The sequence below is a fragment of the Canis lupus genome, chromosome 5, assembly GCF_003254725.2.
Source record: "Canis lupus dingo isolate Sandy chromosome 5, ASM325472v2, whole genome shotgun sequence".
Lineage (NCBI taxonomy): Eukaryota > Metazoa > Chordata > Mammalia > Carnivora > Canidae > Canis > Canis lupus.
Window position 1 is genome coordinate 24,258,239 of NC_064247.1, and position 12,717 is coordinate 24,270,955.

The 12,717-nt window shown below is 34.8% G+C and overlaps 1 protein-coding gene across 4 annotated transcripts in view; it reads right to left on the reverse strand.

The window, feature by feature from the left end:
• The window catches only part of ATM (ATM serine/threonine kinase), a 116,652-nt gene that overhangs the window by 50,569 nt on the left and 53,366 nt on the right, over positions 1-12,717 (reverse strand). For all 4 annotated transcript variants that reach the window (XM_049110009.1, XM_049110011.1, XM_049110010.1 and 1 more), the window contains 6 exons: positions 12,026-12,141; positions 10,970-11,096; positions 10,328-10,527; positions 2,917-3,091; positions 2,121-2,285; positions 1,224-1,356 (listed from right to left, as the gene is read on the reverse strand). In XM_049110009.1, coding sequence (XP_048965966.1) covers positions 1,224-1,356; positions 2,121-2,285; positions 2,917-3,091; positions 10,328-10,527; positions 10,970-11,096; positions 12,026-12,141 — 916 coding nt within the window. The remainder of the gene's footprint in view (positions 1-1,223; positions 1,357-2,120; positions 2,286-2,916; positions 3,092-10,327; positions 10,528-10,969; positions 11,097-12,025; positions 12,142-12,717) is intronic.

Genomic DNA, 12,717 nt, shown 5'->3' on the forward strand with positions numbered 1-12,717 from the left:
TAAGAGTTAGAAACACAAAAATCATTCAACATTAACCTACAAGAGACCTTAGAAGCTCACTTTGGTCTTTAACCCCTAGCATCTAGTCTACACCAGCATTGTCCAATAGAACTTTGTGCAATGAGAAAAATATTCTACAACATGTCCAACAATAGCCACTAGTCTAGTTAGTACTGGGAACCTGACATGTGCTAGCACGATTGAAGATACTAAATTTTAAATTTTATTAGACTTTAATTCACTGAAATTTAAATAGCTAAAAACAGCTAGTGGCTGTATTAGATAAGACAGGTATGGACCAATGAATTACCCAAACACATGAGAACAAAAGAGAGAAGTATTCATCTTTTACACACGCGCACACACACACGCGCGCACCTCCGAACGAATGCACTACAAACTCTGAACTCATATGATCAAAACCCAAATTAGTTTTTAAAACTACTGGGGAAAAAAAAATCCACAACAGAAATAGGAAATTAATGGTCAAAAGATGAAAATCAAAACATAAGTAGAAATAATTTCCTTTCTAGGAAATAAAGGGTTACAGAAGGGGAAGGGGGGTAACTGGGTGATGGGCATTAAGGAGGGCACATGATGAGATGAGCACTGGGTGTTATACTGCATATTGGCAAATTGAATTAAAATAAAATGAAATGAAAGAAGAAGTTTCCCTTAGTACAGTACCACAATAATCTAAACTCAAATCAACATAAAAATGTTTTAAGTTAAAAAAAAAAAAAAAGGCTAGAAACACATATACAAAAATGTGTGTTAATATAGAAAAACACATATACATATGCAATTATACATATGCACATACATGGCTAAGACACTTAGAGTGGGATACATTTCTTTTATTTAAACAACTTGGAGCAACAGGCAGGGAGAGATTGCCTGTATGCCTGGCTCTAAGGAATTCAAAGGTTTCTTTCAGACAGCAGGAAGTGGTTAAAACTTTTCAAGCAGTAGAGTAACACCATCGATTGTATCTGGCTTTAGAGAAACCACTGTGGTAGAGGTGTAGGGGATGGATAAAATGGGGGTAATTCAAGATGAGGAGACCATTTACGATCTCATTTATGGTTAGATGAGAAACTATAAGGTCTGAACTACCTGACCAGAGTCTAAACTAAGTTCACGGCTATTAAAGATCAAGAATCTAGAAAAGACTCTTTTGAAAAGACATAGGTCCAAGTAACCCATGTCATTAACATCAGTACCCTGAGATGCTCTCATGAGGTCTGCCATCTGGTCCTTATGCTGTGCGAGCTGTCTGCAGACATCCTTCAAGCCTTCAAGCCTTGTCAAAGGGAGTGCATCATAAACACTCACCGAGAGAAAATGGTTTATTTCCTAAAAGAGGAAATTAGTTAGAAATGTAACCTGCTTTTTGGACATGCATGAAGTCTGTGGAATAAAACGTAAAGAAAGAAATTAGTAAGTGCCTTTTATAGACATTGACTTATATCACTATTATTACCACCTGAGGTAGAAATAAATGACTTCTTCCATTTCAAATCTGCCAAAGATTTATCCACTTAAAATTCCAACAGATTCTCTCATGATAACATACTTAAGATTTTAAGATTGGAATAGCATATTCCAAGGGAAAAGCTTAAATCTCTACTTATTTAGGACTGTAACTCTAGTTCGACATTGTAGTACAATTTAACTACATTGTCATACTGACATAATATTTTTTATAATAAAATTATAACATTTATACCAAAAAATACATCTGAACAGAATTTTCAAGTTTATAGAGATTAAAAAGTAAGATTAAAAGTTGAAAAATTCTTTAAAAAGGCAAATGTCATCTCTAATTCAAACATTAAATTGTCTCTTAAAGGATCAGATGGTAATTTTAATGGATCTGATGTGTATGAAAATCAAGCATATTTTAGATCATATTTCTTCATTAATTTCAGATCTTAACCAAGAAACCTTGATATTTGTCATTTTACTGCAATACAAGAGGATATATTGTTTCAGTTTTTTTATTTGTTGAGAGGGTAAATCTCATGTTATTTTTAATCACAATTTTAAGAAAATATTTAGTTTTTATTTTTAGAGAATTGGAAGTTTTCAAAAAAGTCAGATGATAGAATAATTATTACCTCCAAAAGTGAAAAGGGTCCATTACTGTATTTAATTTTCTGCTGAGTAATGCGCAAATCCTTAAAGACATCATGGTCAGGAAAAGGATCTAAAAGTTTAATTGTCATATAGAGGTTTTCATTATCCTTGTTATCTATCACTAAGTATTTCAACAAGTCCAATACCTAAACATAATTTAAAAAAATAAAAAGAAAAAATGGTTAATTATATTTTAAAGTAAAACAACCAAATGGTTAATTATATTTTAAAGTAAAACAACAAAACAATTAAAAAAAATAAAAAGAAAAAATGGTTTAATTATATTCTAAAGTAAAACAACTGTAATAAATGATAAAAACTTTACTAACCCAGTTCCAAGAAAAGGATCTAATTACTTCTATAGTACCACCTATGACTTCTGTGCTTTCAAATGATTCAACAAATATATAAGGTGCTGCTACAGGATGGGCACTGGGGTAGACACATGCCAGTACTACTGGAACATTCTGTGTACGTAAGACCTCACCATTACAGCGGTGTCAATGGCTGTCCTGGTTTTTATTACCTCTAAACTTCAACCTAAGAAACTATTAAGTTATTCGTTAGTTCAAAATTACTAGGTACTCTGTAATTACATTATTACAAAGATTAATTCATTGCAAATGTTTTTCCAAACATTTTTCAGAGAATATTTTCACTAAAATGTCTAATGACACTGAGTAAACAAAACATTCAGCTTTGAAAGGAGCTGCCTTTCAAGAACACTCTTATCAATGTTATTTCAAATATTTCTGCAAAGATGATTTGGGGCAGTACCTGGTCCTGAACTTCCATCTGATCATTCACTAGGGGTATAAGTGTACCGATGATGACATGAAGATGATTTTCTAGAGCATCCTTACAGTACGTGACTGCTGTGTGGCAAACCCGGCTTAACAGGTCACAACACAGGGAAAAGCTCCGTAACGACACATCCATGAAACGAGAAGGCCTAACCCAGGGAAAAAACAGTAAGTTTAAGAAACTATTTCAGTACAAGCTTATGTAAAAGTCATTTTTCTTCATCAGCTCTAATTCTGAAGTGCCCTGACCTATAAGTCACTTTTGTATCTAATTCCTTAATGGTTTAAAAGCCAAAAAGAGTAGTGACATCAGCAAAATGACAAGATAGGCAGCTCCAATCTCCCCTCCTGACAGAAACACTGAGAAACAGGCAAAACTGTCAGAACTCTAAGAGTCAAAGGTTTATAGCAATCAAACAAATCTAAAATATTTTTTTTTTAAAGGCAACTTATAAACTGTAGGAAAGCTTTGTGGTGTTTTACTTGCCTTGGCCCCACTCTTTCCTCCCCCCTTGGTAGCTGCCACGAAAAATGACAGTCCCTATTTCCAGTGTGGGATCTCGACTCTCTGCTCTAGAAGGAGCATAGCAGATCATATTTGCAAATTACTGTATACATCTGTTATAAATCAGTCTGGGCACTGCCCACAGAACTCTTGTAGGGTGCCGGGTCTAGTTTGTTTCACATGCATCTCCCCGAGGCTGGAAAAGCCATGAGCAATGCTTGAAAACTGTAAAACTGACCAACTACCCACAGCTGTACAGGGCAAAAAGATTCCTGCTGAGACAGACAACAGACTGCCTTACAGCCTAGGATGAAAAGCTAGAAAGACAGTTTCCTTCTGAAATTAGAGCATTCAAAACCACACATCTAACTGGGAAATTCAGAAAGCCACACACATACCCAGGGGTAAGATGCTTGCTCAAAAAACACCTGAGAAAAACATAAGCTTTCACTTTGGGCTAATCCCCAGGGTCAGTGCAATTCTCCCTAAGTGATGAAGAGAGATCCTATCCTAACACAGAGCCAGTTTGCAAAAATTAGCAAAGATTCTCATTCTGTCTTTCACTCACTCACTCACTCCTGGCATTCAAGGAAATCTCTGTCAAAAACACTACTTGAATGCAAGTTAAGGAACAGTCTTCAGTAGCCACACACAACAAGGAATACATACTCTGCACAAAGAGTTAAGTGTCCTCATGAAACAAACGGACCATTACAACCCTCAACAATTAAAAAAAAAAAAGTCACACCCAAGGGAAGGGGAAAATCTGATTTTCCAGTTACCACACTATGACAGTAAAATATCCAGTTTTCAGAACAAAACAGAGTCCAAAAATAAATCCATTACATGATCAATTGATCTATGACAAAGAGGGCAAGAATATACAACAGGAAAAAGTCTCTTCAACAAATGGTGTTGGGAAAACTGGACATCTACATGCCAAAGAATAAAACTAAACCACTTTCTTACACCATATACAAAAATAAACTAAAAATGCATTAAACCTTAATGTGAAACCTAAAACCACAGAACTTCTAGAAGAAAATACACACAGTAGGGATCCCTGGGTGGCTCAGCAGTTTAGCGCCTGCCTTCGGCCCAGGGCGAGATCCTGGGGTTCCAGGATGGGGATCGAGTCCCACATCAGACTCCCTGCATGGAGCCTGCTTCTCCCTCTGCCTGTGTCTCTGCCTCTCTCTCTGTGTGTCTCTCATGAATAAATAAATAAAATCTTTAAAAAAAAAAAAAAAGAAAAGAAAAGAAAAAGAAAATACACACAGTAATTTCTTTGACATTGGCCAACATTTTCCTACTAGATATGCCTCAGGCAAGGGAAACAAAAGCAAAAAAACCCCAAACAAACAAAAAAATGGGACTACATCAGAACAAAAAGCTTTTACACAGCAAAGGAAATCATCAACAAAACAATAAGGCAAACTACAAAATATCTTCAAATGACATATTTGATAAGGATTAAAATCCAAAATATATTTTAGAGAACTCAAATAATTAAAAAATAATCTGATTAAGAAATGGGCAGAGTACTTGAATAGACATGTTTCCAAAGAAGACAAATGCCCAAAAGACACATGAAAAGATGCCCAACATCACTTAGCTCAGGGAAATGCAAATCAAAACCACAATGAGATACCACCTCACACCTGTCAGAATGGCTAGTATCAAAACGACAAGAAACAACATGTGTTGGCGAGGATATGGAGAAAAAGGAACCCTCGTGCACTGTAGTGGGAATGCAAACTGGTGCAGCCACTGTGGAAAACAGTCTGGAGGTTCCTCAAGAAGTTAAAAATAGAATTACCATATGATCTAATAATTTCATTATTGGGCATTTACTCAAAGAAGATAAAAAAAACTAACTCAGAAAGGTATATACATCCCTATATTTATAGCCACATTTTTTAGAGTAGCCATGGTATGGAAGCACCCTAAGTGTCCATCAATGAATGAATATGTAAATAAGATGTAGTGGAATATTACTCAGTGGAATATATATACAGTGGAGTATTATTCAGCCATAAAAAACAATGAGATCATGCCATTTGCAAAAACTTAGATGAACCTATAGGATATTATGCTAAGTGAAAGACAAATACTATGATTTCACTCATGTGGAATTTAAGAAACAAAACAAAATAAAGAAAAGAGACAGACAAAAAGGCCGACTCTTAACTACAGAAAACAAACTGGTGCCTACAAAAGGGGAGGTGGGTGCCGGGGGTGGGTAACATAAATAAGGTGGATTAAGAGGACACTTACTATGATGAGTAATGTACAAAATTGCTGAATGATTACATTATATACCTGAAACTGATATAACAAAATAAATTTTTAATTAAAGAAAATTTTAATGTTAAAAAAATCCATCTCTCAACAAAAAAATCACAAGACATACAAAGAAACAGGAAATTAGGGGAGGATGGTCCATTTAAAGAAATAAAATATACTGGCCAAAACAGCTGCTGAGGAAGCTCAGAGAGTGGAGTTACTAGACAAAGACTTCAAACAACCATCTTAAGTTTGCTAAAAGAGCTTAGAGACAAATGAAAACAGAAGCGGACAATACCCAAATTTATGAAATGCAGCAAAGGCAGAGCTGAGAGGAAAATATGTAGCAGTAACTGCCTACATTAAAAAAGAAGACTGGGGGTGGGGAAAAAAAGATGACTAGCAAAACACTACCACACACACACTTAAGAATTAGCAGCAGTCTATCTCAAACTCTTCCAAGAAATAGAATAATAGTAGGGAATACTTCCTAATTCCTTCTAGGAGGCCAGAAAGTCTCTAATACCAAAGTCAGATAAATACACCACAGGAAAACTATAATACTCAATGCCTCTTAGGAATACAGATTTAAAACTCCTCAAACAAGTACCAGCAAAACAAAACACAAAAAACAAAGTACCAAAAAAAACAAAACAAAACAAAAAAAAAAAGTACCAGCAAACTGAATATAAGAGTTTATTAAAAGTATCATATATCCATGAGCAAGTAGGATTTATCCTGGGAACACAAGAGTGGGCCAATATAAGAAAATCAATCCATGTAATACATCATGTAATAAAATGAAGGAAAATACATGATCATTTCAATACACACAGAAAAGGCATTTGACAAAATTCAATTGCCTTTCACAATAAAAACAGTCAGAAAAAACTGAATAGATAGGAATCTACCCAACATAATAAGAACCAGCAAAACAAAACAAAACAAAAGGAAACAAAAGGAAAAAGGTAATTTATGAAAAACCCACAGGTAACAACATAATCAATGTTGAAAGAATTGAAGCTTTCCCACTAAGATCAGGAACAAGATAAGGTTGCCCACTTTCACCACTGCTATTCAACATTGTACTGAACTTCTAGACAGAGTAGTTAGACAAAAACAAAAAGGCATCAAAGTCAGGAAAAAAGAAGTAAAACTATACTCAAAGATGACATGATTCTGTAACATATAAACTCCCAAAGAATCCACAAGAAATCTACTAGTTGTAACAAATAAATTTAGCAAAGTTGCAGGTCACAAGATCAATACATGAAAATCAGTTGTATTTCTATACAACCGCAATAGTAATCTAAAATGGAAACTAAGAAAGCAATTCCATATACAACAGCATCTGAAGAATTAAGTACCTGGGAATACATTTAACCAAAACTATAAAAATCCTGTACATTGAAAACTGTAAAGCAAGGATAAAAGAAATTAAAGAAATCCAAACAAATGGAAAAATATCCCATATTCATGGATTGGAAGACAAACTGTTAAGATATCAATACTATCTAAATGATCATATATTCAATGCAATTTCACTCAAAATTCCAAGTCTTTTTTTGCATAAATGAAAAAGCTGGTCATTAAATTCATAGGGGAACTGCAAAAGGCATTAAATTGGTCTTGAAAAAGAACAAAACTGGAGGATACCCACTTTCATATTTCAAAACTTACTCTGAAGCTACAGTACTCAAACAGTGTGGTTCTGGCACACTGAGCAAACCAAGGGAACAGAATTGAGAATCCATAAATAAGTCCACACATCAATGACCAGTGATTTTTGACACAGGTGCCAAGTCCATTTAACGGGGAAAGAAGAATCTCTTCAACAAATGGTACTAGGACAACTAGATTTCTACATGCCTAAGAATGAAGCTGAACCTCTACCTCATACCATATGTAAAAACTTAAATGGATCAACAACCTAAATAGAAGAGCTAAAACTATAAAACTCTTAGAATAAAACATAGTGGCATATCTTCATGAGCTTGAATTTGACAATGGATTCTTACATAAAGCACCAGAAGCCTGAGGACCAGAAGAAAAAACAGGTAAATCAGAATCAAAATTAAAAATTTTGTGCATCAAAAGACATTATCAAGAAAGGGAAAAGAATATTTACAGAATGAGATAAACTACTTACAAATCATATTATATACTGATTCAATATCCAGATTGTATTTGCAAATCATATAGTAAGAGCTCAATATCAAGAAAATAATGAATTCCTACAGCTTCCAAAGAATGTATACAAATGGTTAATAAGCATAAGAAAAGATGTTCAACATCATTAGTCATTAGGGAAATGCAAAAACAAAACCACAATGAGATACCACTTCACATCCATTAGGATGGCTATAATAAAAATTAAAGCAAAAAAAAATTTAAAACATAAACAAAACAAACACCAGAAAATAACAAGTATAGGTAAGGATGTGGAGAAAACTGGGACTTTGTGCATTGCAGGAAGAATATGAAATGGTGCAGCTGCTGTAGAAAACACTTTGGCAGTTCCTCAGAGTTAAACATAGAATGATCACAGGACCCACCAAGGCTGCTCCTAGGTATATACCCCAAAGAACTGAAAAAACTCAAACACACATCCATAAACCTATGTTCACTGCAGCATTATCCACAATAGCCAAAGATGGAAACACAAGTGTTCATCAATAGATGAATAAATAAATTGTAGTATATATATACACATATGATGGAGATATTATTCAGCCATAAATAAGAATGAAGTTCTGATACATTATCATGTATGCTGGATGAACCTTAAAGATGTTATGCCAAGTGAAACAAGTAAGACACAAAACAACAAATATTTTATGATCTCACTTATATGAAATATCTAGAATAGGCAAATTCATAGAGACAAGAAACAGATTCCAGGTTATTAGGAGCTGGAGGGAAGGAGAAATGTAGAGGTATTGTTTAATGTGTATAGTGGTTCTGTCTGGGTAATGAGAAAGTTCTGGAAACAGATAATGGTGATGGTTGTGCAACACTGCGAACATAGTATCACTGAAATGGATGCTTAAAATGGTTAAAATAACAAGTTTTATGTTATATATTTTACCATAATACAGAAAGTTAAAAAAAAAACTCAATGAATGAAAAAGAAAGATTGAATGGCTATATATACATTATTTAAATTAAAATAAAAATTATAGGATACTAAGAAAAAGCCGAAAAGAAAAACATGACAAAACAAAATGGAAAAAGATATTCTTTGTGTGCTTTGAAGAACTCACATTTGAAAGCAATGTTATGTACTAATAAGAATAAAAACATCATCAAAATCAATGGGAAGGAATAAAAATATTTAAACTGAATATATACCCAAAATCTACAGTAACTATGATACTGCAATTTATAATAAGAATTATATATTTGGTCTTCATCTCTGCTTCTGGCACAAAGCTCCTAAAACTCTAGGAACACCAGTGATGAGGGCAATAAAACTGTCTCTCTCTAACTTCTAAAAGCACCTATGTCACCTGAGGATGAGGACTGGGTACCTGGAGAACCAATCTTGTGATTAGAGGGTTGGAATTATTAGTCCCACTCCTCTGATCTCTGGGGAGGGGAAAGGAGGGGCAATGGAGGTTATATCAACATCCAACAGCCAGTGATTTAATCAATCGTGTCCTTGTAATGAGTTTTTTTTCCCCCCGAATAAAAACCCAAAAGGACCAGCTTTGGGAGCTTCCAAGTTGGTGGTGAACACGTGCATATGTGGAGAAAATGGTGTCCCTGGAGAGGGCAGGGAAGCTCTACCTCCTTTCCCTATACATGGTCCTATACCATCTCTTCCATCCGGCTAGATTATAATAAACTTAGGTAGTTTAGTCAGTAAACAGCTTTCCTGAGTTCTGCTAGCAACTTCAGCAAATTAATCAAACTCAAAGAAGAGGGTCGCTGGTACCTGCAGTACAGAGCTGGCTGGTTAGAGCACAGGCGATAATCTGGGCTAGTGACCTGCATCTGAAAGGAAGGAGGGGCAGGGAGTTTTAAAGGACTGAGCCCTCAATTGTGAGATCTGACACTAATCAACTATATATGAGTTGAATTGTAGGACACCCAGCTGGTGTCTGGAGGATTCCCTGGATGTGTGGGTGTGAAATACCAATCTCCCCACACACAGGAACTGGTGAGCAGAACTGCTATAGTGACCTATATATTTCAAGCCATCTAAAATTCGTTTAAAATGTTGGAGATCCTTAGTACTTTTATTTTTTAAGATTTTATTTATTTATTCATGAGAGACAAAGAGTGAGAGAGGCAGCGACACAGGCAGAGGGAAAAGCAGGCTCCATGCAGGGAGCCCGACGTGGGACCTGATCCTGGGTCTGCAGGATCACGCCCTGGGCCGCAGGCGGTGCTAAATCACTGAGCCACCCAGGCTGCCCTTATTTTTAGAGTCCGAGAAATAGTAATACAATTTTTAAAAATAGTGGGCAGATTAAAAAGCAAAATTAGGAGAACAATACTCTGGCTTCTTCCTCTTAAAACCACAGAAATTTCAATTAAGACAACATGATAGAAAAAATAACTTCTATCTTAGTCTAAATATATTACATACCTTTTGTTGATATAATGAATCAAAGTATAGATAACATCTCGAAGAACAAAGGCCCAGGCTCCTCCTAAGGCACTTTTTATATCTTTCAGTAATAAAGTAACAAACAGGTGATATATTTTAAGAATTCTGTGCTTTTTATAAACATTATTTGTCTCAGTGGCTTGCTCACATATGGCTAGGAGAATTTTCTGATAGGAATCCTAGAACATAAAGACACATTTCATAAATAGCTTATTTAATAATGTATACTTAATCATAATAAATTATATTTAGAATAACAAATTACATATAATTTTATTTTGGTTTGATATCAAAGACAAATATTTTATTTAAGAAAATCAGTATCTGAAACTGTTGTCAATTTATCTAGTTTTCAGATAGCAAACAGTAATTTTAAAAAATATATACTCCCTAAGCCAATATATAGACTGAAGTATCATGAAATTCAGGCTTCATATATAACATATTTTAAATAATGCTGACAAGTAAAATACGAAGATATAACTTGTAAATGAGCATTTTTCTCATTTATTCAGGTGAGTTTTCCCTTTATTTTTCTTTTTAAAATGTACTTGCACAGATTTTCTAGCTGAAAAAGAAGGAATTCTCTCTTCAGTTATTATAACAATAATACATACTTACAGGACTTTTGGAAAGAATTTCCAAAATGCTTTTAAGCTTGGTTTTATGGCAATTGCTGATATAGGCAAATGTTGCTTTAATCACATGTGATGGAAAATGAGGTGGATTAGGAGGAGGATCCAAATCCCTAAGAGTTATAGGAAAAAAAGCAGTCATTATTTTCAGAACAAAATTATCAAGGAAAATAAAGATTCTGTTGATAGACCAGTGAAGTTTCAGAAAGAAAATTTAGATTATAATAACCCCACGTTCTAAAATTTTTTTTACTAAATAAAATCACAAATGACTTATCCCAGTCTACATGTTATCAGTCAGAATATATAAATACCTTTACCCTCTAATCAATTTTAAATAATTTGCTTAGGAAATCTTTTATGAAGTTAATGGCAAGTCTACAAATGAGCCTTGGTATTACTTCAGGCCTGAATTAAAGCTCTATGCTACTACTATAAACACACTAACATTTTGAGACTGGCAATCAAACCATTTATATCAAATGGAATTATATACTAACAGTACTGTAGGAGATATTATTACTTTTCCATACAGCACCTTTACGGGGTGCTGAAAGCACCTTTACTTTCAACTACCCGGCAATCAAGCAGGGAAAATAACTAACATTCACATACAACCAAGTGGGTCTCACATTCAAAACACTGTAGTAAAGTAAGATTCTGATACTAAGGAGCATAATAAAGAAATGGTGATCCAGAAATGCAAGACACAGATAAAGAGAAGAAAAGAACAAATGTGCCACAAAGAAGAAATTTCAAAAGTCAACAGATGGGACAATGCTCAACTATTACAGAAATACTGAGAAGAAAAAGGTCATCAGATTTACAAACAAGGTGATCAACCTGAAGAGCAATCATCATGAAAAGGCTACAGGAGAATAGAACTACTTCAACTCATAAAGGTAGTTATTTTTAAAGAAACAACTTAAAAGCACAATATTGTGCCTACAAACTGAAACAGACGTTTGAAGGTGTCAACCAATAAGCTTCCCAAGGAAATTCTGAAATTGCAGTGAATTCTGTAAGTTGAAAATATCCATACCCTGAAAAGTCACAGAGGTCCGTGCTCTGGCTGGCACCAGAAGTTGCTGGTTCATGTAAGGTCATCAACAACTCCACAACAATCTCCGGTAAGTTACTAAGAAATAAATGATCAATCTGTAAGGATACAAAATTAAAATAACATTTAAGTTTTTATGTCTGTGACCTTTAAGACAGCTCAAGGGGCCAATGTTATTGCACCATTTCCAAAATTAATCAGTGACTAAAAAGGAAAGAGATAACAAAAGACCTAAGATGTGCAAGACTTACAGCTAACTCCACTTTTTTCTGCTATACAACCGACCGGTAGCCTGAGAGGAAAGGAAGGAAATCACACCAGTCTCCTTTATTCTGACTCTTGTTTCATTTTAAAGAATCATTTTACTTGATTAAGGCTTGAGGTGTGGCACTGAATTCTCCAACCTACTAATTTTCCTGCCAACCAAATTCCCCACTGATCTACACTGATTCTCTGTCTGCATTTTACCATTGACTTAGTTGGAAAATCTAGCTCACTTAATGATACTTTACTGGTAAAAATCCCAGTGACTCTGCTTCCCAGATTTCTACTTGGCTGATACCCCAAATCCTGAACCCAGCTGCTAGCCACATCCCCTGTCATCAAGAGTAAACTGAAATCCTCCCAGACAGGACCACGCCTTCACTGATCCACTTCCCGTCATGATGGCCTCA